The sequence below is a fragment of the Akebia trifoliata genome, chromosome 7, assembly GCF_017979445.1.
Source record: "Akebia trifoliata isolate Shusen 1 chromosome 7, ASM1797944v1, whole genome shotgun sequence".
In the NCBI taxonomy this organism is placed as follows: domain Eukaryota; kingdom Viridiplantae; phylum Streptophyta; class Magnoliopsida; order Ranunculales; family Lardizabalaceae; genus Akebia; species Akebia trifoliata.
The window spans coordinates 33,314,494-33,341,293 of NC_141381.1; the positions used below are offsets into that span (position 1 = coordinate 33,314,494).

At 34.5% G+C, this 26,800-nt stretch overlaps 3 protein-coding genes across 4 annotated transcripts; all 3 read right to left on the reverse strand.

Annotated features, from left to right (window-relative positions):
• LOC147399257 (uncharacterized) lies at window positions 1-925 on the reverse strand. The gene has a single exon (XM_086448747.1). It carries the CDS (start codon window positions 823-825, stop codon window positions 88-90), a length of 738 nt encoding a protein of 245 aa, XP_086304873.1. The 5' UTR covers window positions 826-925; the 3' UTR covers window positions 1-87.
• Window positions 926-2,021: 1,096 nt separating this feature from the next.
• SRR1 (sensitivity to red light reduced protein (SRR1)) lies at window positions 2,022-5,994 on the reverse strand. Its single transcript, XM_086448748.1, has 2 exons — window positions 5,740-5,994; window positions 2,022-3,115 (listed from the first exon to the last, which is right to left on the reverse strand). Exon 2 carries the CDS (start codon window positions 3,036-3,038, stop codon window positions 2,199-2,201), a length of 840 nt encoding a protein of 279 aa, XP_086304874.1. The 5' UTR covers window positions 3,039-3,115; window positions 5,740-5,994; the 3' UTR covers window positions 2,022-2,198.
• Window positions 5,995-7,814: 1,820 nt separating this feature from the next.
• LOC147399259 (transcription factor BIM2-like) lies at window positions 7,815-13,518 on the reverse strand. 2 transcript variants are annotated; one of them, XM_086448749.1, is made up of 8 exons: window positions 13,322-13,517; window positions 13,095-13,207; window positions 12,793-12,880; window positions 11,592-11,661; window positions 11,323-11,424; window positions 9,303-9,754; window positions 8,733-8,862; window positions 7,815-8,208 (listed from the first exon to the last, which is right to left on the reverse strand). In XM_086448749.1, the coding sequence occupies exons 2-8, from the start codon at window positions 13,186-13,188 to the stop codon at window positions 8,107-8,109; spliced, it is 1,038 nt and encodes a 345-aa protein (XP_086304875.1). In that variant the 5' UTR covers window positions 13,189-13,207; window positions 13,322-13,517; the 3' UTR covers window positions 7,815-8,106. The 2 variants fall into 2 exon arrangements, with proteins under 2 accessions (XP_086304875.1, XP_086304876.1); XM_086448750.1 differs by having other exon boundaries at window positions 7,815-8,164; window positions 13,095-13,518.
• Between the last annotated feature and the right edge of the window lie 13,282 nt (window positions 13,519-26,800).

Consider the following 26,800-nt stretch of genomic DNA (forward strand, 5'->3'; position numbering starts at 1 on the left):
TGGAAAAAAAAAAAACTAACTTGCAATTGAGTTGAAGAGAAACAACAATAATATTAACAAGAAGTTATAAGTTTGTGATATTTTGACTTACAAGAAGTAAAAAGGGTGATCATTGTCAGTCCATTGAGTTTGACTCCAGTATCCTTGATCAACGATGCTGGGCAAATCATTAACAAACCACCCCCCTTGATCTTCACTGCTATTCCAATCTAACGCCGTTAACTCTGACCCTGCTAAATCAACAGGAACCGTTTGATCAAGACATTGGACCCTAAACTCCTGCGTCTTCAGCTCATCAACCATGTTCGTCATCTTGTGTTCTTGTAACTGAATTTCCTGCTTCGGCTGCTGTAACCCTAGAATTGCCTGATTCGGCACCGTCATCAAGTTACCGTACTCTGGTATGATTCCACCGTTGGATGCGAAATTAGGGTTAGTGATAGCTGTTTGGGAGACGAAGAGTTGCGAATCAGGGTAGTTGAGTAGTCCATGAACAACCTCTGTCTCTGTGACGGTGTTTGTAGGGCTTGAGTTGTCACTGCTGGTGCTGGAACGAGAAGTTGATTTTATCTTCTTGTTCAGATCCGGTTTGGACCGCTTGGTTTTTCTACAACGACCACCGACCGGGACGTTACGGAGGATACCACCTTTAGTCCAATAGCGTCGACAGTTCTTGCAGAAATGGCGAGGTTGAGAGAGGTTGTAGTTGTTGAAGTAACAGAATTTGGTGTTGACCGAGTCGCAGCGAGGGCAATTCAGGGATTGGTTCTCGTACGGTCGAACTCTTTGCTCTCCATTGAAGATCCAACCGCCTCCGCTCTCCATCGTTCGAAGATCACTTTGATTCTTGCCAAATACACTTTTTTTCTCTTAAGCAGAGTTGCAGAAGAATATCTGTTTGTTTTATCGACTAGTCGTACAGTTACCAAAATAGCCCTGCCGATTTCTTTATATCAAGTGTAACCGCCTTATACACTAGTGACAGAGACTGAAAACGCTATACCAAATGTCCATGAGGAGGAACAAAAATGTGATTTCGCCAGTATAAACGTGTGGCCTCGATATGTACATCATTTTAGTTTGATTAATTGATTCATTGACAGCTGTTCAATATCTTAGGCCCATTTAAATTTTAGACATATTTAATGATTTAAATGCCCTCATCATCATCATCACCCTCAAGCCCAAATCTAAGAGTTTTTTTCTTCTTTTTTTTCTCTTTCAAAATCAATGATCTTATAACTCTTCAATCTTATGTCATCTTAATTCGTACTTTTAAAAAAAAAAAATCTTTGATTTTTCTATCAAAAAAATCCATCTATTCGGATTTTGATCTGATAGACCAACTAGAGTGAGTGAGACAAGTAACTACTTAAAAGCATCATATCTCACTTAAATCCCCCAATACATATAATATCTTACAAGCCACACATATCAAATAAGCAAAGCAAAAGGATAAATCTGTGTGACCAATAAGATACTTGAATTCAAGATCTCTCTCTTTTGGGAGGAATATCTTGACCGCTGCGCCCAACACTTATTTCATGAGACAAGCCTTGAAGGTTGAATTAGATATATGTCATTGTTTTCCAAGTAAACTTCTGTCGTATGTTGAACCCAAGATGTAATTTGGACCATAATTCAATTTAGAGAGATTACTAGTTAAGAGGAAGTTACAAAAAATAATTAATTTTTATTGCCATGTGAGATCAAACCCCCTTCGTTTGTCTTTTAAAGATCTTATTCAGAGTCCCCAAGAAGTTTTTATTCTCCAAAATTCATTAATTTTCAGTTAGACACATCATCTGGTGGAACACCTGGTTTACTATGGGTAGATGGTAGATGTTGGCAGTATGGGAGGGGGGGGACCAACTCCTTTATGTGTCTTTCACTCCATCATCAAGACCTGACCCCCATTGGAATGCAAATGTGGATTCCCTGTTTAACATGCACTGAAAACCTGCTGAGATCAATGGGAAGGTAAACTTAAACATCAATAGCTATGATGATGAGACAGATAATTGCGTACCGAAATGCTCCCTAACCTTTTACCTACTTAACAAAAATAAAATTGAGACCAAGTAACCTAAATGTGTAGCAAATTCCACTCCACAGCACAAGAATATCAGATTAAATACAAATTTTCAAAATTCTAGGTTTCAGCATAACCACTTGCAATGGGAGAACTAAAAAATATTTTATTTAATAGACTGCAATTCTAGCTCCATTTCTGGATCCAGATTGAAAAAATGCCAGCTTGAATCATGGAAAGCTCTAAAAAAATCATCTGAAACTGTCTCAATTCCAACATCATTGGAAAATTTACTAGCACCAAGGACGTGCTTAGCTGAATAACGAATGGTTGAGTTCTTGAACTCTGACACGTACCATTCGTACCTCTTGAAGCTGTTCCCAAACACTACCATTCGGTTCAAGTGTTCGGCTCGCCAATTCACCTGTAACAGATTGTCATATAACACTGCCTCACAATGGGGCATGAAGAACATCGTTGGTTTAGAGGCTTCTCTCCGTCCTTGCTCGTTTACCGACAGAACTGAACAACCAAGAGCTTCCAATACCATAGATTCTGTTGTAGAGAGAACTGGGTCGAAAACCTCGATGTCTCCGATCCAATCAAATTTTCTTTTGATCAAGATCGCAAGGGCAAGCTGCAATCGAGGGGTTTCGTATGAGTCTATGCTTCCAATCCCATATATCACCATCTGCATCTTTGATTCCTGGGCTAACGCCCTATGGAAATGATTAAGAACTTCAGGAGTCTGGATCTGGGAAAGAAAAGTACGGTAAAATTCAGAATTTTCGAGTTTTCTTATGCAGATTTGCATCTTTTGCATCAACCTCAGCTCTTTTTCGGGGTTGGTTTCGGAATCAGTTGGGGCCCACGTCTGTTGTTGCTCGATGGTTTCCATCTTGGGGAGATTTCTCCTCCTCTGTTTGTTGCGACGAGGTACAACAATTGTCCAATGCCCATTGGAATTAGAGTTTTCAGATTTGTGTTCTTTTGAAGTGGCATCCATCAATTTGTGTGGACTCTCTTTGGCAAATCTCACTGCTTGGCATAAACTGATTAAGGAGTGTTGGCCCGCTTTTGAACCTATTTTTGCAAACACAAACACACCTTTGTCAAATCACCCACTATTTTGGTTTTGGAGGAAATTAAAATGAGCAGTGACACATTAGAGTGTATAACAAGTAACCCATACAGAGTTCTCTCGACAAATAGAAAGGTGGCTTTGAGATAATGAGACTAGTCGATTTGATGAAAGGAATACACCACATATAGATGACATAATGAACATATTTATGTAAAAGCAGCACGTGTGCAATGACCAAGTACGCACACAATCTTTCATTTTTATATAAATGCAGCATGCATGCAACTAAAATAGTTTATAAGTTTACAAGCTAAAAGCAATCCACTAAGGGAACATTAACCATACGCATAGTCACTTTTTATTGGAGGAGTCTATTTCAGACTTTTAAATGACTCTTCAAAGGTCCCTACATTGGTCATTCAAGCAACACAAATGGATCACATTCCTCAAAAGTAGCTACACAGGTCACACAAGAATTTCTGGCACACCCCCATGATGGACCTATATACTGAATACCATCATGTTAGGTGATTGATTGCTGGGCTTAGAAATTCAAGTATTTTCATCATGACCTGTCGCCAATTAGGTTTATTTTCTAAGCAGCTCCAAAGGGGTTCCAAAATAGAACCAACTTGGTAGTTACCAAAGGAGAATATGGAGAGACACACTTACTACAACACAAGTTGATTTTGTTTATGCCTCAGGCGTACACCTTTTGGGAGCCCTGGTTATTTATTTGTTCATTTTACCGTTGCGCCTTATATCGTTTTTAGTGAGCCTCACCCTGAGATGGGGCCTCCTTCAAAAACATAATCCTGTCCGTTCTAACCATTTCCTAGTACAATTTGACTACTCTGAATGAATTTTTGTATTTGATTAAAAGGGGGAATGGAAGTAAAATGTAGTTCAACTTATGCATAAAATTAAAAGGCGACTATATTTCCCTCCAACATAATATTCCACTTTTCAATGCAAAATTATTACAATATCAAGAACACAAAAGCTTAAGTGCATAACAACATTTTCAATAAGATACCAAAGTTAACGATTGACTCATTCCACACTAAGAATCACAGGAAATCCTTTTATAACACTGATTCCTATTTCTCAACAATAGCCCATGGTCAAGACAATTGGCTGAATCCCGGTGAAACCATTTCATAGAAGTTCATTGATATCTTTTTTTTATATAAGAGACCCACCAATTATTCAGTGGGTCTTTTTTTTTTTCTCATTTCTCTCCTCATGATGCATCCGTTGGTCTCTCCACAACAACAGTGAACTCACAAGCTCCCAACATCAAGATCCTCTTTCACCCTTCACTCCAATTTTTCAATGATCGAGCTAAAGTAGACAACATATTAAACTAGGCCTCCTCCAAAAAGACAAATCTTTTTTTGTTTGATAAATTTCTTCAAACACCATGAGTGTACCAAACATTTTTTTTTTTTGATAAGTATAATGAATTAATGAAGGGGAAAATACAAAGAGGCCGAGGAGGCCTCACAGAGAGCTACAAAAAAGAAAGTTAAAACGTCAATGATTACATAAAGAGTTCCATCTAAAAAGAAAGTCATCAAATGTAACTCCCGTAAAATCTATGTTCTGTTTAGACCAAAGATACAATATGCCCAAAATCTCCAAGAACCTGCCATGAGGGCTTCTCATCTTGTTATTGAACACCCTGTTATTTCTTTCGTTCCACACCCCCCAAGCAATAGCTGAGATGAGTGTACCAAACATCACACAATCATTTACTTCTTATCCCGAATATTGGGATCTACAATTAGCACATCATCAAACAAAAACACAAAATGATACCAAATAAACCTAATGAAGAAGAAGAAATACAACTCTAGATCAAATACCAAAGACCTAAATCTCTAATACTTGAGGGATAATTAAAACAAACATACGATTTTTTAGAAACCTAATCAAGAACAACAAATGCAACTCTAAAACAAATATCATGGATCTAATACTAAACAACAAATCAAAACAACATCACGACTATCAAACTCAAAATCTCCATTAACAAAACTTAATGTTCTATACCACTACATGAGATTCAAACAGAACATCCCAATCCATTATCAAAACATCACCATGAAGTGTAGCTCAATAGCATATCTGTCACAATCTAAAATCATTTAGTATTTTCACTAAAAACACAAAACTGAGTACAAAGACAACAAATCTGGTTATGCAAAATAAAATGAATTTTACTCCTTTGTTTTTTTAACAAATCTGAAGTTAAATCTTAATGACATCAAACTAAACAATAAACATAAGTATTTTTAACAAATAGAGATTCCTTTGCAAACATTGTTCTCTCACACAATTCATCAAACACCTTTGATGCCTACAAAATCAACATAGATTAAAGTGAAAATTTACCAATAGATTTAACATAGATTTGTTGGAAATTACCCACAGATTTAATAAAGGAATTACTTGAATCTCTAGTGGTTGAAAAATAAATTAAAAAATTAAAAAAAAAAATTGTATAAGTTGTGCTTGCAAACAAAAATTTCTTTTTTTAACTTCAAGTAACCCTAATCCCCCCACATCACAATAGTGCAACAAAGAGAGAGAGAGAGAGAGAGAGAGAGAGAGAGGATGCCTCAGTTCTTTGATGACGAAGAAGGTGGAGTCCTCCTTCTTCCTCTAGGTCGCCTTCTTCTCTCTATTTTTCATTTTTCCTCATCTTGAGTTTCTGATTTGTTGGTGACTAGGAAACTACTAAGATCCCTCATGTTGAGTTTTAGGGATGAAAAATCTAGGGCTTTAGTGTAGGGTGAAGATGATGGGTAGAGAGAGAAAGAGAGAGGGAGAGTTGTTCAATTGGAAACAGAGAAACTTTTTTGGAGTTACTTATCACACGCCTATGGAATATGGATTGTAAGAAGATTTTAAATTGGTGTGGTAATAGTAAAAGTTGATGTGGAAATAGTAACTACTCCCTAAAATAAAGATTAGGTTTGGGGATTCATACTAAGAAAGGGGGTTGTAAACCAAAATCATTGAAGTTGGATCCTAATCTAAAAGGCGGGACCTTTTGTTGGGTTTAGATATTCTTATAAAAGTTGGGAAAGGATTCCCAAGTCCCAACTATGAAACAAGTTCTACAATTCCAGATAGTTTGGGTCTCCTGCTCTACCGTTTTAGTGTTTTTACAGATTTCCTTGAGATTATCACTAAAAGTAATATTCTCTCATCTCAGCCGCAGTCTTCTCTGACAACCAATGACAGTATGACTTGATTGATTTTATCCTTACCCCTCAAGCTTTTACTGAATATTGGGACGCCACTGCATTTTTAAACTATTGATCTAACCCCCTTGACAGTCACCTTCTGTATGAGACTTACGGAAAATGACCAAAATGTCTACCTATTTCCAAATGCCTTAAATCTAGGGTAATTTAGACCCGACCCCCCCCCCCCCCCCATGTTTTGAGGAATATTAGAGATACCCCTATGTTTTGAAACTGATGGCATACTTCCAGCTCAATCTTCTTACGTTATTGTCTTCGACCTCTAGTAAAAAATGCTTGATTTTTCTTCTCAAAATCTCTTCAATCTCATTGATCAAAATTCCCAACATTAAGATTCTATCTACTTCAACTTTCAAACATAAAGGCAAGATATAATTTTTTTAATGGGTAAAATGATGAAATTTGAGATAGAAAAATCTAGGGTTTTCTAAGATGGGTCGAGGCAAAGTAGAAAATGATGGCCTGGAATAGATAACCAATCATCTTCAACCTCTTTAAAGAGCTTGAAGATGTCTAATTGTGGGAAGGAATAAAAATAGGATTTTGGGAGAAGAAAACAATGGGATTTTTTATAGAAAACGGTAGGGTGTTTTTTTTTTTTTTTTTTTTTCGGAAAGAGTTAATATTAGGTTGGATATGATTAGTTGAACATGATATTAAGTAGATTATGAAAATATGCCATAGAGATTGAAGATGCTGGTTTTTGGAAGATAATCAAATGCATTTGGCTAGAAGTTGAAGATGAAGGCATTTAGGTCTTTACTGTTAGTCTATTAAGAATACTCTGGTCAAGAGAGCCATGACATAAGCTTCAAAACATTGGGCAACATCGGTATTATTCGCCAAAACATAGGTCGCATGTTTAAATCTAAATCACCTTTAAATTTAGTTTTTAAAACCTTCATTTTTACAAATATTGCAATAGATGTACAAGAAACTTTCATCTCTCATTGATGACAGCTCTAGTCTCCTATAGAAGAGGAAGAGAAGGTTTGGCTTCTTTTGCTTCAAGATCAATATCGATGGCAAAATCAGGTTATTATATTTTAAGGCTACACAATCATTTAATGCTGTTGTGTACATGGTTTTAAATCTCGTCCCAGACCAAGACGACTCGTCCGATACATCTTGGTATCAACCACCAACGAGATGGATAGACAAGTCAAACGTATCGGACGAGATTTAAAACCATGGTTCATTTTTCTCATTGTTAAATGAGATGGCTCAAATGTATCGGAAAACTTGTCCGAGACATCAAAACTAGTTTTAAAACCATGGTTGTGCACTATCCTTGTTATTAACCTGTAAACTAATCCTATCGCAGAATGAGTCTTCAATATGCACAGGTATATGAGGATGTACTTAATGAAAGAAACAAAGTGCCCCTTTATGTTACATGAACTTTCCACGGCAAAACAAGACAGACAGTAAAAGAAATGGAAGCAGCCTTGAAGAGTAGCTTGTCAATATCTCTATGGAAGCCTTTGGAGATAAAATACATGTAAATAAATACACTGTACATGTCCCAACAAACTAGACCTATCTATAAACCAGATGGTTTGTTCACCAGGGGTCTGACATATAAGCAAAACCCATCAAAATGTAGAGAAAAAAAGAGTTGGAAGACCAAGAAAGAAAAAAATGCAGGACAAGGAAAACTTCTTCAGAGCTTGACCAGGCTCGCTGCGGCATGATAGAAAGAATTGGGTGAACTTCTACTGTATCTTGAACCTCTTTGGAGCTGGATCTGAGTCCTCACCACTGCTTGTAACCCTAGAATGTGTCATTGCTCGATTACTAGAAGGGTATTCATGATCCTGGGGCATGAGGGAAAAATAAAGGGGAACTTCTTTCTTAGTTAATAGCCCACATAAGGTTTTATTTTTTATTAGTTGTTACAAGTAACAACCAACTTCCACAAGAACTTGGCTTCCAGAGGTGACTTTCGTAAGATCCGGACAAATGAATCATGACTTGTGCTCAGAATACAGGTCATGTTGTTCAGGCATGGGGGGACACAAGTCCAAAATCAGAAGCAAAATCCCATGGTACTCTCATGCATAGCGTATAATTTTTTGTTAGTAAACTTAACGTAACATAAGAATAGCATAGTCCTTACATAGGGCTACAAATTTGGTTTGCATCCTGTGAGCAAATGATCCAGCAATGCATCCAAATGTGTGGTATGCCGACTAATACGGCACTTACCACATTATTACTCTGGTAAATCAATTGTTATTCCCATTTACAGCTATGGCTTGTAGATCTTCCCTTTGTAATAGGAAATTAAGCCTAGGAACTTGAGCTAAAAAAAAGACCCAAGATACTGTGAGTTGTGTACCTTAGAACCACATGTCATAGTAGTCAGCTTATTAAGTGCTCGCTTCCCAATATCAACTTGCACTGAGATACTGGCTTGTGACAGATCAACCCCCGAGCTCTGCAGTGCTTGCGTCAAATTATTCAACAACCTGCTCCAAACTCATTATTCATTAGTCCGTTTAAACATTGATAAGCTTAGAGTGCAGATCAAATCCTCCTGAATGCATCTTTGAAGAAAACAGAGCTAGATCTCCCTAAAAAATTCAAGTGGTGAATGAGAGATTGAAATAAGACTTGTTTGTAACGAGAGATTCTAGCTGTGGGTTGGGCTATGGTTTGTAGTTACTTGTTTTGTTTTGTTTTTTTTCTTTCTATTTCTCTCTCTGTATTTGGTAGGTCTTCTCGACCTCATTCTCCTTTCTTTCATAATACATATTATATTCATCCAGAAAATAAAATAAAAAAACTTACATGTGGTTCAGATTTTATTTATTTATTTATTTGTATGAATTTCTCCATAACCAAGGGAGTTTCACACTTAGTAAGAACTAAACAAACAAGCGGAACTGCAAAGTTTGCCATGACTCACCCTTGAGAGTAAACACCCGCAATGCTTACTGTGCCTCCCTCAATTGTGTGCTCTGCCTGCTCATTTAACATGTCATTCGTGCCAAGACACTCAGTTGCACTTGGTCTACCATGCCATAACTGGGTTTGAGGCTGGATTGCCATGTCTGCATTAGAGATAGCTCTCTGCAGAGGTTCAGCCACCCCACTGCTCCTTCCAACAGTAGTGAACGTATGTGTCTGAAGAGATACAGGCTGGGGCATGGCCTTGTTTCCTAGCCCAGGGTGGCCATCCATTTCCTTGTAGGCGGCACCAGTGCTCGGGTCAGATTCTACTGGGTTATGTGTGTTTGCAAGCACGGTAGCTATGTTATTGTCATCAAACTTTCCAGTAAACATCGTTGCTGGACCAGGGTCATTGTTTATGGATAAAGAATGATCAACTCTATTTTCTCCAGTTCCATGGCCGTTTCTCTGTTTCAAACAAAGAAGAGAAATATTGGGAAGAAATTCCATTAATTTTTGCTTTTTGGACTAGCTTCTGTTATTGTCCCTAGGTTTAAAGAGGATTAAAATTTTGTACTCATGATAGCAATCACAATATACGTATTGAATGTACAAATGAAATTGCATCAAAAGATTAGTATTAACAATACTCTATCAAGAATACCAATTGCAGATAGGATCAACTTGAATGTTGACTCCAGCTCATCAGAATCACATAATGGAGCATGAAGAATAGTTAGGCATTGGTTAAACTGTTCAATGGTAAGTGCGACTTATTTGAATTTTGAACTACTTATCAAAAAAAAAAAAAATTGGAACTGCAATGCTATCTAGACTAGCCCAACATCAATATGATGATGAATTTGATTTTGGATTGGTGGAAGGGACAAGAAAGTAGGTTTACTATTTTTTTCACTATGGCCCGTGATCTACTAACAGTACCCAAGTTCAGTATTCAGCGAAAGTAAGCATGTACTTGACGACTATGCATTTTTTCGCTTAAGAAATTGCTAAAGGTAGATGAGAGAAATTTTAATATGCTCATTGGGGAAGATCTAGAGGAGGAAATGGAAATATGGTAGAGTTGGAGAAGGATTGAAGTGTTCTTCTCAGTTTTTTACATTTTTTTATTGCGACTTTTTTTTTTTATACATTTTAATTGTATTTATTTTTGGGGTAGAGTTGTGCAAATCATAGATGAATGACTGTCAACCTATTTGAGATGTGCTCAACTTATTGTGATTCAGCTCCTCACCCCTAGTTTTTGTATATTGCAAAAGTTAGAACTTACTAAAGGGCTTAATCTTCAATTTCTGTAATCTCACTATATTTATTCTATTTTTTGTTTTTTATTTGTAATTGTATTTTCTCAAATTGTAATCTCAATTCTTTAATAAAGAGTTTGATATTTACTTTTTGTAATCTCAATTAATTTATTCTATTTTTCTTTTTATATTGTTATTGTTAATTTTTTGGCTTTTTTTTTTTTTTAATTTCATGAAAATGGGCTTGAACCAAACCCAGCCTGAAGTCCAATTATATTAGGGCCATGGGTCGAGCTCTAGCTTGGAACTTCAATTCAAACCCAATTGGATATTGTACTTTCATGCCCGCCTGTTTTACACCCTTAAATGCTACCCCCTTACCCCTTGTGTCAAAAAAATTATTTACCCAAAAATAAACAATTACTCAGGGAATGTGACAGTTCAAAAATCATGCCATAGGAATCAATAAAAGCCCATACCAAAAACAAAAAACACACTAATAATAGAAACAAATTAATGTGAACTATGAAAAAGTCAATTTTTTTTGCGTGATATGAACAACACATCTACAAAATTTACACCCCAAACATGCCATCATATTTAAAACAATGTGTAAACAATTATGAATGGCACAAATGCAAACATATTAGCACGGAGAAGTCAAGAGAGCCCAAGACAATCTCCTACCCACACACATCAGACACCCAAGCCCTTGTACACAACAAATCTAAAATGTCCACTCCAGGTAAATAGCAAGCAATTGGAATTTACCCATGGTGTTAACTTCATAGGTTCATGGTGCCACCCTTGGTATGATGCTGATGCCTCAAAACGATTTACTTTTTCTTGTAAAAACTGAACGTGCTCAATGACCTGCATGGGCATACAGATATTCCATCAACCACTTGAAACTGAAAGAATTAATTGTAATCAGGTGTTCAGATGTATGTAACAAACATAATGTCATAGACCTAGCACTTACTTTGAAGCATCCGACGTAAAGAAACTAACATAATATACCATTAAAATTTACGTTGTACCTCCAATAAGAATGATGCCCGATCTCTTTTCTGGTCATTCTGGGGTATTAGATCTCTCAGTATCTGAAATCTGCAAGAAAAGTTTATTGACCATCAAGCCAACTAACAAGTATGAAGACGATGCTCCTTGGGAGCACTTTTATGTCTAGCAACGGATTCAAAAATCTCAGATTCCTTTTGTTTACTTACGAGAAACTTATAACCTACAGAAAATGGCTCAAGTCACTTATCCTTTCAAGCCTAGACTAGTTTCTTTGTGACCCCATTTTGTTGGCCTACCATTCTCTCTGGTTTCATTATAGATGTGGGAACTGGAAAAGCTATTAATCACATAGGAAACATAAAGATCTACATCCACCAGACATTTGGTAGATATCATATTTAACGTCATAACAGTCATTATAAAGAATTATCAGATAAGTATAAGGGCCACACATTGGGTAAAAATAACCAATCACAACTCTGATTAATAGCACATCCTCATAATCGTCAAAGCCAAATCACAAAGATTCAGCTAAAAGATCCCTTTCGTCCATTCCACTTTGTTCAGATCCTCGTCTCCTGTTACTGAATGAGTGTTCTTATCCACACTTAACTATCTCTATCCACATTCTTCTGGGTCTTCCTCTCTCTTTTAGAACCTTCAATTTAAATATTTCATATAAATAGAAATGTAATCGGCCTTTGTTGAACATGCCCAAACCATCTAAATTGGTTTTTTTCTTAGTTTATTGCTTATTAGAGCTACTACTACATTTTCCTGAATGCATTCATTTCTAATGTTACTTTTCTTACTCTTTCTACTCATCAATCAAATCGTAAACATTTTTATTACACTTAATTTATTAACAGATGTTCTGGCACTAAATGTAAAGCTTCTCCTAGTTGAGGTCTTAACTTAGCCCATCTCAGTCTACTTTCCCTTGATTTATTACCAATAAGGGCTACTCCAAAAAAAATTTGTGATATGGTTTTGACGACGAAGAAGATGATCACGAACCGGGATTAGAAAATGAATCTCACAATAATTCAATATCAACAACAGAAGATGAAAATTGCAAAACATAACCAGAAATTGTTTGATCTAAAGAGACCATAAGAGAACACTAGCTGCATCAATTAACAAAATACTAAAGTAATCTGATTGAAGATGACAACCAACCTTCAATTTATGAAACAAAAGAAACACCTAAGAACTTGCCTCTCGTTGATCTTGCTCCTCCTCCGCTGCTCGGTAGCGGAGTGCTTCGATCTTGGTGTGTTAGCCCCATGATCCACGCTCTTCCCATCTACAGTTACCGATGAATTAAAAAAAAAAAAAAAAAAAAAACATAAACTGTTATCGGAATCTCATCAAGGCAACCCGAAATTGGGGAGGCATATATATATTTCTAACACACCAAGACCCAAATTCTTTGATTCTTGAAAAATTAGAAACCTAACCACAAAAAAAACCTAAATCCTTAGCTCTAGAATTCAAGAGAAGGTGCGCATATAACATACCTTTCTGAGAAGAACCAGATTTTCTTGGTAGGTAATCCTCCTCATCATCTTCTTCTTCTTCCTGAAGACCCCTCCCAGATTTCATCATCTCCATGAATCTTGATTCTTCTGGTCTGATCTCCCGCAAAAATTCAAATAAACAAAATCAAAATCCCTCAGTCGAGAGAGAAGAACACATACATAGAAACCCTAGAACATGAACAACAGAGAGAGAGGGAGAGATAGACTTGAAGGTTGAAAGGGAGTCTGTAATGGCTCTGCTGGTTTTGCACAGAGAGTAGCCCTAGCTCTTCTCCTTCACCATCCTTTATTTTATTTAAAATGAGCCTTGCTAACATGCGCAGAGTAGGTGATGCTTAATAAGCTGCGCCACCACGGTACTAATGATGAAATATTTTGTTGAGAGCTTTGACTTTAGAACATTCGTCGTGGTTCGGTGGGCAGAGCATGGCGGATGCACTTAACCATTGGAAAAAAGTTTCGAAGCGAACACCTTTCATCAAATATCGAAGAAATTGTCTCCTTTGCATGACACGTGGTACCTTGACTTCGTCTCTTAACAACCCATCGGCTTAGGTTATCCATCTCAGGAATAAATGTGCGACATGTCATCTGTATCTGTTAGGCGGTTCACGTGACAAGATATGTATCATTTATTTGAGTCAAAGGAACATAATCTAATTGGACCAAGATTTTAAAACAGATAAGATATACTTAAATGCGTCGGTTTCGGGTCGGATATGAGTATATCAAATCATTTTTTATTTTTTATTTCTTTACTAATTAATGTAAACACCTTAACTTGGAGGAGTCCACTTGAAAAAAAAAAAAATCCAAAATTTCAAAAATCTCAAATTTAATTTCAAATAAAAATCTAAGGGTCTTCAATGGGGTCACAATTCATACTAACTGCCACTTATCATTCTTTATCATGCATACGTGTTTCATTTCATATTATTTTGCATATCCAAACATTATGTATAACCCACTTCACTAATTTAAATCCATTTTATTCATACCCAATCTAAGCCCATTTCCTTGGAATAAGCCCATAAACCTAAACCAAACACATAACCTACTTTAAACCAATAACCCAAGCCCAAACTCATTTTCACTCTAGACTCATAATTTATCCTGATCCAAACCCACAACTCAATCCAAATCCAAACTCGTTCTAGGTCCATGCCAACCCAAAACCCATAGTCACTTTCGCAAGATTTAAATTTAGGTGTCTCATTCCATTAACTGAGTTTCATGGTGTGGAGGTGTGGATTAATATGTCAAATATGTCATTGCTGAGACAGTAAGAATTTTTTGCTTCAAACTTCAAACATCTTTTTCTTGAAGGCCAGTTCATTATTTCTATACTAAACACCCCATGTTTGACACACATGTTGGTCTCGTTAGACTATTATAATCTAATCATGGAACACATCAACTAATTTTCTGACATAAAATCATTAATATTCTCAGCATACCGCAATCTCTTGAATGCTTTTCATGAAGAACAAGTTTACACAGGTAAAGAAATTCATATTTTGGTTTGGTTGGTTTAGTAGTTACTTGGGGCAAAGTAATATTATTAACATGTTGTTTGTTTCTTTTCTTTCTCTTTTTTTAAGTATTTATGTGAAAAGAACATACCAAATCAACCGTGCACGATAACTCATATTATTATGGCTGATGAGCTCTCCGATTTTAGAGTAAATTCAAATTGTGGTATATTCATATTTAACTCTCTTGTTTCTACATTTGATATTATACATTTTTTAAGTTTGTTTAAATTTAATTGGATCACCAATTGATAGTCTGCGCTACCAATGATAAAATTTCTAGAATTTATACTAGCGAAGTCTCCAGTGTTTCAATACATGAAAAATATGTTCATGGTGACTTCTTCTCCAGAAAGAAAGGAGGGAATTAGATTTACAAATCCAGTTATTGGGTTCTCATCTTCAATATTTTCAGATGTTCCACTTTTTCAGATGCACCACGAGTGATAAAATATCTAAAATTTATATTAGCGAAGTCTCCAGTGTTTCAACACATGAAAATATTTACAATTACATGGTGACTTCTTCCGAAGAAAGAAGAGATTTACTAATCCAATTATTGGGATTTAAGAGAACATCATCAAAGCAATTATCGAGTACATGCCCACGAAAGAAATAGATCAACATTGACAATGAGGACAACGAAGACGATGAACAATTGGCACAAAAAGTGATTCATGTTCTAATATGTTTGAATTGCAAAATAATTTGGGTGTTTACTCTATGGATGGCATCAAGAGATAAGTACCAATATCTTAATCTGTGGCAAGGGATTCAGTTCTACAAGGTGTAATGGAATGCACAGCAGTCTTCGAGAAGTTTTCCTAGTCATGTTCTCACAAGTGTATGAGTTTAAAGGAAGATAACTGGTTTGTTCTGAAACTCGGGGACTTGGTTTGTATGTTGTGATGGCGGCTCTAGTCAAAATGTTGGGAATGTATAGTATGCTTTTCTTAAGATTGGGTTTATGTAACTTTCAAACTTCGGCATGTGATCTTTGTGGCTTTATGAGGTGTTTCAAACCTTATTTCTTCAAAAGAGTTTGGTTATTTAGGTTTGGATGTTGTGCACAGTGCCAAGTTCCACTTCATAGAGCGAAGGTTGCATTTTCAGCAAAATTTTCTAAGTACGATTTTAAAGTGAATGTTCTTCAAAATTTCATATGTATCAGCCTAGTTTATAAAAGAGTCGTGATGAATGCACACGGTTTTGCTATGTGGCTGACATGGCAAGGGCACAGAACCATAGATCTTTTTCATCGGGATACCCAGGAAAAAGATGTGTTGGTCTGTGCCGTCGGCATAGCAAAACTGCCTGCATTCATCATTATTCTTTATAAAAACTTGACTTGACTGAGTCAATGAAATTTTGTAATTTTGACATCAAATAATTAATTTCTAATGATATAAATATAATATTAATCTATATAAATAGTAAAGAGTTTGTTACTGAACATGTACTAAACAAATTTATAATAAGAAACAAAAATTTAAAATCAATACATCATGTTAAAGCGATCTCAACAGATTTATTAGTCTGAAATACTAATCAACTTGGTATCAGAGAATGAGACAAGATACCGGGTTTTAAATATTGAGTTGTCAATGGGTCGGATTTTGCGTCAGACGGGCATATTATGGTTAGTATTTCAAAGCCTGTTTAGTAATTGGGCCAGGCTCAGCCTTATTCAAGTATTATGATTATTACTTCAAACATTCCAAATCTCAACTACAATATGTGAATGAAACCAATCATAGTTAAGGTCGAACTCGTATCAACGACCCCTAACAAAAAATGATGGAAATAGATATTTAAATGTTCATGAATCGAACGCAATGAATTTAATTAAATTCCCGCAAAAACCCAACCCATTTTGGCATTTCGCCAATCCCTCCAATTCTAATGCCTTTAAACTAGTCCTTGTTGCGGGCATGTTAACTGTCTGCATCTCTCCTCCTTGGCTTATTGTTTCTTCCTTCTCTCATCTTTCTACTCATTTTAAATCTCTTTTTCATTGTAATAAATACCCATTTTATGCATCTTCCTATCAGCTTGCCTTCTTTCTTTGATCGTAAAACTGACATGTTTAGCAAGCAGTTTATACACAGAATTGTTCTTCTATATATTGTTGAGTTTAGTCCCACATTGGACACTCGTTACCTTGTCTATCACCTTATAAGCTTCTGGGCCTCTCCACTCATTGCCAATTGGTTTTTGAGTTGGACTCACAAACTTATCATAATGTAAAAGCGGGGACACGTGCTTTGGCCCAATCTGTCCCACACGTGAGAGGGCATGTTGAGGAAATAAAATTGTTTCCCCGTACTTTCGGCAAAGAAAAACCCTTTCAATTTTTTATTTTTTTCATCTCTTTGAAGTAGCCTAAATGACTAGTAATGAGCACAAAATCAAATAACGTGACATACAATACCAAGGATTATGCAAATCACGTTGCCTCAATATTCAAAGATAGTGTCCTCACTGAGTTTTGGACTTTTGGTATTAGCATCATCATTAGTTTCCTTTCGACTGAAATCTTTGAATTTTGATCAATCAGCTATTAAGATTCTCTAAAACATGACGTGGAATATCTATTTTATTGTCGCTTTATCAAAGGTCTCGATATGGGTCAATCCAACCATAATTTCAGTTTGATTATAGGTCCGATTTTTAAACCATTGATCACAATTGCTCTTTAGCTTGAAATATGCGTGAGTTAGAATTTTGCCGAAAACAAATTTAAGCAGACGTTTGAAATCAAAGAAAAACAATGGGCTTCTTTAATTATCTGAATTTCATTAATTAATTACAGATAAATGTGAAAGGCATGTGGCTGCACGACACGACATTGATCTAACAAAACACTCCCAAGTGTCATATTCAGGTCCAATCTTGGACTGCAGTAAATTGTTTGATCTGCTAAAGAAATAAACTGTATACTTCCAATGTAGCTGCCTCGGAAAAAGAATACCTTTAATCATGTCCTTACTAAAAATTTTGAGTCATGCTAGCAGAGGCAGAGTCAGGATTTTCTTGTAGTGAGGGCAAACTATTGGTAGTTGTATAGTTGAAGAACTTGAATGGTGGGAAAATTATTTGTGCTGGAAAATACGATTGGAGGTAGGAGAGGGTGTGGGGGCAAATGGGGGGAGGGGTGAGGGAGTAGGGACAAATGGGGCATGTAATTAGTTGAAAATATAGGGGTGTCTCAAAGTTCTGTGGGGGCAATTGCCCCCACCAGCTCCTTACTAGCTCCGCCCCTGCATGCTAGAGTGACCTCTAGATTGTACCTCATATCGCACATACCTAACAGGGAAATGTGCAGGAACCATGGATGCTTTTTCCCCATCAAGTTTGATTGTACCTTATATCGCAATTCCAAGTGGTCTCACTCTCTCTCTCCATAACTCTCTGAAAATCCCTGGTTACATGCGATACCCCACCAACTACACATACCAAATAAGTGTTGTGATTTGTGAAGTCTGGGATATTTATATTTCTCATTTTTAATGAAAGGGTATAATCTATAACTGTAAGTTTTTCTTCATAGTGGAATCGATGTGATCTATGGATGTACCTCAATTTAGAGATAATCATATAAAATCTTCGTGTGATTGCATCTTGTGTTTGATTTTTCAATTCATCTTCTTGTTTCGATTGTACCTATTTTCTTAATAGTAAATAGTGATAAATTCATGTGGGTGACCAACGAGGGAACTTGATTCAATACCTCTCCCTTTTTTATGCCTTGGCCACTGCACCCAAGCCTCGTTGGTTAAAAGATAATAAATTTATCTTCACCTTTATTCATTTTTACAATTAGGATAGAGATTAAACTACCATTTTGATGAAAAATAATATCTAACATTTTAAAACGAATTTTAAAATAGTATGAATTTAATTTTTTCTGTAAAGTCAAATAATCAATCCAAACTCAACCAGCTCAATAAGACTAGACTTGGACTTGGTCAACTTAAGTTTGATGGGATCACATCGTTATAGGACTAAGTTACAAACTACCTATTCAAGGATTAAGACTCAATGAAGCCCGGTCCAAACCTCCTTATTGACATTGACAGTTTGAAAAATGTCTAAGAATATTCTTCCATCTTAACCATTGGTTCGATTTGATTTGATCAAAACTGGATAGTGTTTAACGTAATGAATTTTATTGATTATATATATTTTTTTAATAATATTGATGTATCCTCAAAATATTTTTCATCGAGATACAAGTCTAAAAGCATTTATGATTCTTATGCACATTCACGTCAAGATGTGCGATATAACATATGGCATTTTGAGATCCTCACTAAATTTTTTATAAAATCATCTTTGTCGAAAAAAAATATTTGAAGTGAGTAGCCTGTTTCAAAATTTTGAAGCAACCCCACTCGATTGAATTACACGTGGTATTTTAAGGACGTGTTTCAAATTTTGGCGAAATGTAGGTATAAAATAAATTTAAAATACCACGTGTCTTGTAACAAGAAGGGTTGCTTCGAATTTTGAAGAGGACTAGCCGCTTCAAAGTCACTCATCCTTGTCGTATGCAATCCACTGCTACGGAAAGTCATACTGGGCCGGCCCTGGACGTCTCAATTCTTAATGTCTTAATAAAATTGAACCCAACATTACAAAAATACCCTTTTTATGTATACTTTGACTATTAAAATCATTTTCAAACATCATGATTTTATTTCATTACCCTACTCCCAGGATTCACACCGTGGGATGTTCCTCGAGTTTGTAAAAAATATCCCAACAACAATAAACAAGGCAAGTCGTGTCATGTGCCGTACCAATATACTTTATTTACTTTTTGTATTTTTATATTTTATATATGACACTTGTCAATCGCATATGGATTCTTTTCCACTTGGGCTTAGAAAAAGGTTAGGAGCTCTAACTGGGGAAGAGTCAAAATTGAAGATGAAATCAACATTTGACTGTACCTCTGATGGTTACAGAACTATTAAAATAAAGATAACACATGGTATCGTATAAAATAATAATTGAGATAAAGTATTGAGAGGGATCTTTTCATGTGATGGAGAAAGGGTTTGGACTTATGAACCTAACTCTTATCTACCAACATTATAATAATCTTTTACATGTAATTTTAATTGGATAATGTTGTTTTAGTGGTTAAGTGTCATCCTTATTTACTGTTGTTGTTGTCTGCAACTCAAAGATTTAATGCTGGGAGTCACTTTCAAATATAACAAGAGATAAAAAAAAGACAAAAGTGGAAAAGTTCAAATATATTTATTGTTAAATAATGATTTACGGACTCTCATTTGACACAACCATACTCTATACGGTATGTGTTAGAATCATAAAATTTTTTTCTCGAGATACTCAATCTTATATATTTATGGGGATGTGTACTTGTGTATTGTGAGGAAAAAAATTTATGGTTCTAACACATGCTACGTCAGGGGAGTATGTTAGAAGGGAGAGTCAGAAAATCACGACTCTTTATCGTTTGTGATGTCTATCTATAATAGTAAGATACTTTGTACTGATATTATTATCAATGATGAAGGAAAAATATCGAAACAATAAGATGTGAAGAAAAAGATGGAAAACCTAAGCTCTTTATTTTAAATCAGGGTAAAAATAAAAGTTATTTATAAATTTGGAGAAAGTGATTTTAAATATTAACTAACAAAATATGAAAAATACTCTTCAAATAAAATTACCCCTCAAACCTAAAAGTATCTAAATAGTTTTGAAAGACTTCAAAACGCGTTTTGAATGATCCGAAGGTCGGCAAACTATTGTACTATTCAGATTGGATTGAAAATTTAATTCTACCCTAAAGACAGGATTTTGATTCGGATCATTTGTCAATAAAGATTTTATTTTTTGTGGGATCAAAGATATGATCGTAATCATATATTAAGATCACATCTTAATCAAAACACGATGTAATAGAGAGATTAACTTGACCATTGATATGAGCAGTATGTACGATCAGCTACGATACATCGAATGAACACAATCTGAACCATTGATTTTAGATGATCAAGATCCATGATTCATAATAAAAATAAATCCAATGGGTGTAATCAGTCCACATAGTTTATCTACAAAAGATGTAAATTACTATTTTAATTTCCTAGTACAGTACTTGTTTAGGAAAGTTAAATGACTCGACACAAACACAGCACCACTATTATGACCTGTCTTTTGTAGAAAAGTTCCAAAACCACATTGAAAAATCATTCCCTTTCATCATTAGAAAAATTATATATCTTGTCATCTTCTAAATATCTTAAATTTTCGTCATTTGTTTGGAGTCTAAAGGGATAAATTGGTTGTACAAAGCAATAAGGAATAGTTTGAGAAGATATTTTGATTGAATTTGGAATTAATTTCATTTTGAGACCATTATATGTGGTGTCAATTACTCAATTATCTTCAAGTAGAGGAACGTAAATAAATGAACTGGGCATCAACATCTAAGCTCATGATGAACCAATGGCACGACACTATTTGTATTAAGGGTTAGTGGAGAAATTTTCTCGACGTTTTTTCTTACTTTTTCAATACAAGTGGCATCATGTCATTGGTTCATTAGTTTAGCACATAATTTTCGTAAGAATATTGATTTTTGACTCTCCCCATGTGGCATATACCGTCTTACTATCCTGCCATGCATGGGTATAGAATCATATATTTTTTCTCAGGATACACATCCTTTCAAATATGCAATTGTGCATCCTAAGGAAAATCACAACTCTTTTTATAAAACAAATCTCTCTTCAAGATTTGAAGGAAAATTTTACTTGAGTCGTGATTTTCTAACATAATTTTTTCGACTCAGTCAATACTCGATTGACTTGACAAGGGCAAAAAATCATAAATCATTTTCTTCGGGATACACAAGGAAAATAATTATGACTTCGTGCCTCTATCACGTCAATTGAGTGAAAAAGAAAAATTAAGTCAAAAAATCATTATTCATAAAATAAAAATAAAAAAAATAAATAAAAAGAGACACTAAAATTGACATTGTTGTATAAATTTTCTTTTAACAAACATAACACAAACACACACGCGCGCGCACACACACAACCACCGAAATACTAATTAGCAAGGTGTATTTATTGCTCTTTGACGTGTGCGTTAATAAGACCCCTTTCTTTTATTATTTCCGTCATAGTCTTGTCAAAGGTCAAAAGTCAGTCTCTCATTAATTGACTTAAATAGCCCTCTTAAATGCATTAATTGACGCAAGGAAAACAATATTTTATTCTATGCTTTTACCACGTCAGTCGAGTATTGACCGAGTGAAATAAATCAAGTAAAAAACCATTAGCGATTTTAGTTGAAAGAACAGCACTTTATTATTTTTTTTTTTAAAAGAGCACTAAAATTGACATCGTTTTACGTATTACTGACGTGGATGTGTGTAGGTGCTTTTCATGGAGATTGGGACACACGTTAAACTATAGTAAATACACTTGAGAAATTGTATTTTGTACCGAAAATGCTTTTAAATTTTTTTTTTTTTAATACCCGTAGATCCTAATTACCAAGGTGTATTTATTGCTCTTTAACGTGTGCGTTAACAAGACCACTTTCTTTTATTATTTTCGTCATAGTCTTCAAAAGTCAGTCTTAATCATTAATTGACTTAAGTGGGCCTTTAAATGCATAAAATCTCAGGGGTGTGAGTAATGATCGATTGTAAATCTTACTAAATAAATGCAGAGATAGAGATGTGAACTAAGACTTTGAGCAAGTCGAATTCATTCCACAGAGAAAATTTGGATTCAATATCTCATTCGGATAAAAAAGTCAAAACAGAATTAGAAAATAAATTTTTCTTAAAACAAATTGATTTGTAAAAACAAAATAGAGAAGAAAATAACAACTAATTTGTAAATGAAATTAAACTAACAATAGAGATTGAAGATATAAGGAAAAGAGTTTAGAGAGGTCAATTCAACATTTGCAATTCATCCAAAATGCTGATTTATTCTAATTATAACTCAATCCACGTAGCAAGTCATTGCTCGTTGATCGAAAAATAAATCGAATTAAACATTGATGGTAACCAAAGAGTATTCATGAGAATCCTAAACTTAAACAAGATTAGCTGACTTAGACTTCAATTCTTCACATGACACGATTGTTCTTGAGCTTATCTAAATAACAATCATCTAAGCTTGATTTGAATGTATGAGTTTGCTAATCTTATCTTAAGAGTATTCTCAGAATTAACATATAAAGCAGAAATAAAGAATTAAACCAACATTGGTAGGATGAAATTACTCCGGCATTCTTGACCTCTCTAAGGAGAGTTTAGTCGATCATCGCAAGGATCATATTACAACAATAATAAAAGCAAGAAGATGATAGATGGAGAAAAGTAGGTAGAATAGTGTTGCAACTTGATTCCTTCCTTGATGATCTCTCAAAAGAGTTACAATAGAGCTAATGGATTACTCTTGATGTTCTCACTCCTCTCAAAAGCTCACCCAAAGGAAAATTACAGAGAATTTTAAAACAAGAAAAATAAAAAATTATGGAAGAAGAGAAGGAGAGAAGAGCCCCCTTATCTGAAATCCACCTTCTAATTTATAATGTTCGTATTCGGGTAATCGGGATAATTTGGCAGATAATTCGATTCGAATGACCCAATCAATTACAACCACCGAAGCTTCTGTAAAAATCTCGATGACAAATTCCTTAAAATGACCGCGGCGCGATGACATGGAGCCCAAAATCCTCGAGATTTTACCGGATACTTTCTTTTTGCTCGTATGTTGTAACAATAATTGTTACACCTTTTGTTGGTTTCCAAATGTATCATTTTCACCTGAAATTAATAACAAACTATTGTTAGTCACATTAATTCGAAATTTAATAAAATTTATTATTATTTTAAGGGAACTAGTACTAAAACTTGTGATAATCTTGGTGAAATTATGGTCCCAAAATAAAATTATTGGGACCTTATCAAGTAACACGAGTTTTGGTATTAGTTCAAGTTCTTGATGATTCAAAGCTTAATTTATGTCGGCTTGGGAATTTGTTGCAGTCTTAATATAATATAAATGGGGGTGGTTCAAGGGACATAGGTAAGAATATTTGTAAAAATAATTATTTTTCAAAATATTAGTTAGAAATTTTAAATTCAATTGAGTTTTTGTGAGGATGATCTCTGTAGTGAGAAGATCATCCTAAAAAAAATCAGTCAAAAATTTCTAAATCTATCAAAAGTCATTTACAAATTATTTATAAAACTTTGACGATTCATATACTAAATCACTTTTGATGGGGATGGGGTTAGACGTTTCAAATTGGACAAATTTTTTTTAGATGATCTTCTCATCATCATAAAAAAAAAATAATAATAAAAAAAAATAAAAAAATAAATAATAATAATAATAAAATAAATCAATTCAATCTAAAAATTCTAACCCATATTTTGAAAAATGATTATTATTACATTGTTTTTACTTATGTCTCATGATCTGCCCCCAATATAAATAATAAAAAGTATAAAGTCATAAAAGTCTAGAGTGTACATAATAAGTAGAGTCGTGTTGGAGTGACCTTAAGATTGACAATATGCACCTCCATGTTAGTAAAGTGTAAATTGAAGTCAATCTTAAGGTCATTTTAGCATTATTCTAATAAGTATTCTTTAAAGTTCTAAGAGTTGCATTGGAGCGATCTCAAGATTGGACCTCAAATTGCATATCTTGATATGAAAGTGGATAAGAATCTTGAGAAAAATATTTATGGTTCCATAAACTTTCACATCAGGGTGTGCGATATGAGGTCTAACATTATTCAAATTCAAATCGCCAAGCTTGCATTTTAGAAAATACAATATTATTTATGAAAAAAATTTATTAATCTATAAATTGAAGAAATGTCTCACTATTGATCAAGCCAAATATTGACCTATGACACACTATTTGAATCCATCAAATCATTAGTTTGATTTTTTTGTTCAATTTCCCCATGAGCTCGAGGATCTAATGTCTTATAAGTTAGTCTATGCTTGTATTGCATTTCCCATTTGTACATGCTTTATTTGTGGTTGTCGACATCATGTTTGACGTTCAAGTCATAAAAAGGAAAAATTATATATCATGAATCAGATTGATCTTGACATTCGAGTCGTAAAATGCAAATGAACAACTATAAATCGTGAATCAGGTTGATCTTTATGGATCTTCATATGAGGATGCTGCTTAAAGGGTGTGCAACCATAAAGCTACTTTATTTTAACCAACGAATGCCCCCCGCCTTCTTTTTCTTTAAAAGTGATTTTGAAAATGCGATTTTGTTTGATTTTGATTTCTAAAAGAGTCGTGTTAGAGTGACCTCATATCACACTTTCCTGACGTGGTGATGCACACATAACCAAATACGAGTGACAAACATCTATGATTCCTACACACTTCCACGTCAGAAAAATGCGATATGAGATCACTTCAGCATTATTCTTTCTAAAAATACCATAATCGTCATTTGGCACGTTGGTTTCAACCTAAAATAATACGGCTTAAATCTTTTACCAAGATTTTAGAATAACTACACATATTGAATATAATTTTAACCTAAAATTATTTAAAAAATTTAGATAAGCCCATTGGGAAGTTGTATAAATTCCAAGATAACTTTTTAATATTTAGAGAACTACTATTAACAAAAATAAATTAAAGCAAGTATACTTAGCTAAATCACATCAATAAATATATAAAGCTTTTATCGTCACACCAACTCTTACTTAAAACACCTTAGAATGTGCATTAAATCTTTATTGGTGTCATATGAATTCGGGTGTTGAGTTTTTTGTTTTGTTTAGGTTTTGCAAATAATGACATAATTTCTAGTTGGCAATTTGATTTGTAGAAAAATATTATTGCTAGAATTCTTTAACAGTGATGCTCTAAATCTTTTATTCAAATATATAAAATTAATACTTTGTTATTATGCCATTAGATACTTTCTTTTTCTTGTAATAAAAAATAATACATAAAAGAAAAGTAATATAATTATTTATCCGTTTTACCAGGGGAGGAACCAAGATTTAGCCCATGTGGGGGCCAACTAAGAGTAGAAAATTTTGTGGGGGCAACTAAGAGTGAAAAAATATAATTGTGGAGATAGCTAAGAGTGGAAAAAATATATTATAGGACATAATAGCAGATTTTTTTTATCCGTCGGAACAGCTCACTAGTCCCTATATTTTGAAACTTCTTGTGGGGGTAAGTACCCTAACAACCTCCACTGTAAGTCCACTCCAACCACTTACCCTTTTTAACATATATTTTGTGTTATATTAATTAGAAAAATTATTATTATTTTAAATAACATGTTGATTGGAAAAATATTTCTTTTATTATCTAAAATTCATAGTTAACTGTCTTTCAAATATTATTAGAGTTGTGATAATCTGACGCTATTTTTTTCAGATGCCCTCATCATAGAATCGAAAAATTATTTGTCTTAGAATACACAAGAAAAGGATTTATGGTTCAAGTTAGAGAGAGTATGGGAGGCGTCTGAAAATAGGAGCGTCCCATTGCCATTAGTCATATTATTATAATTATTAATATTATTATAGTGAGGACACCTCTCACACTATTTTCACTTTAAAAAGGATTGAATCCTTTACCATACATTGGGACAAGACAAGACTCTTTATATGACACTAACATGGTCTATTGATGCAAACACACGCATACAGATTCATGTTTCAGTCCACTCTGAATGTTTTTACATACTTCTAGCATTTCACTCCATAATTCCATTCTCTTCGCATGACCCACTAGGCATCATTCAACACCAACAAAGGTAAAATCCAATGTACCAATAAAATAAACTAAAAGAGGGGTAATTTTGAGGCAAACCTCTGATTTTTTTTTTTTTTTTTTTTGACAATTAGAGATACCCCTAGATTTTTACTTGTTCCTTGACTTTGACATTACATATGACTAATAAAATGACGGATATGTCCTATTTAACCTCTTGCCAAAAATGTTTTCCTTCCTGAAAAAACCCTCTTGCCTTTTGGGTAAAGTGTAATGATTTTCTAACTCAACTTTGACTAATTAACTCAAAAACTCACTGATGTGATACGTGCAAGAATTGTAGATTTTTTCTCTTAGGATACGCAAC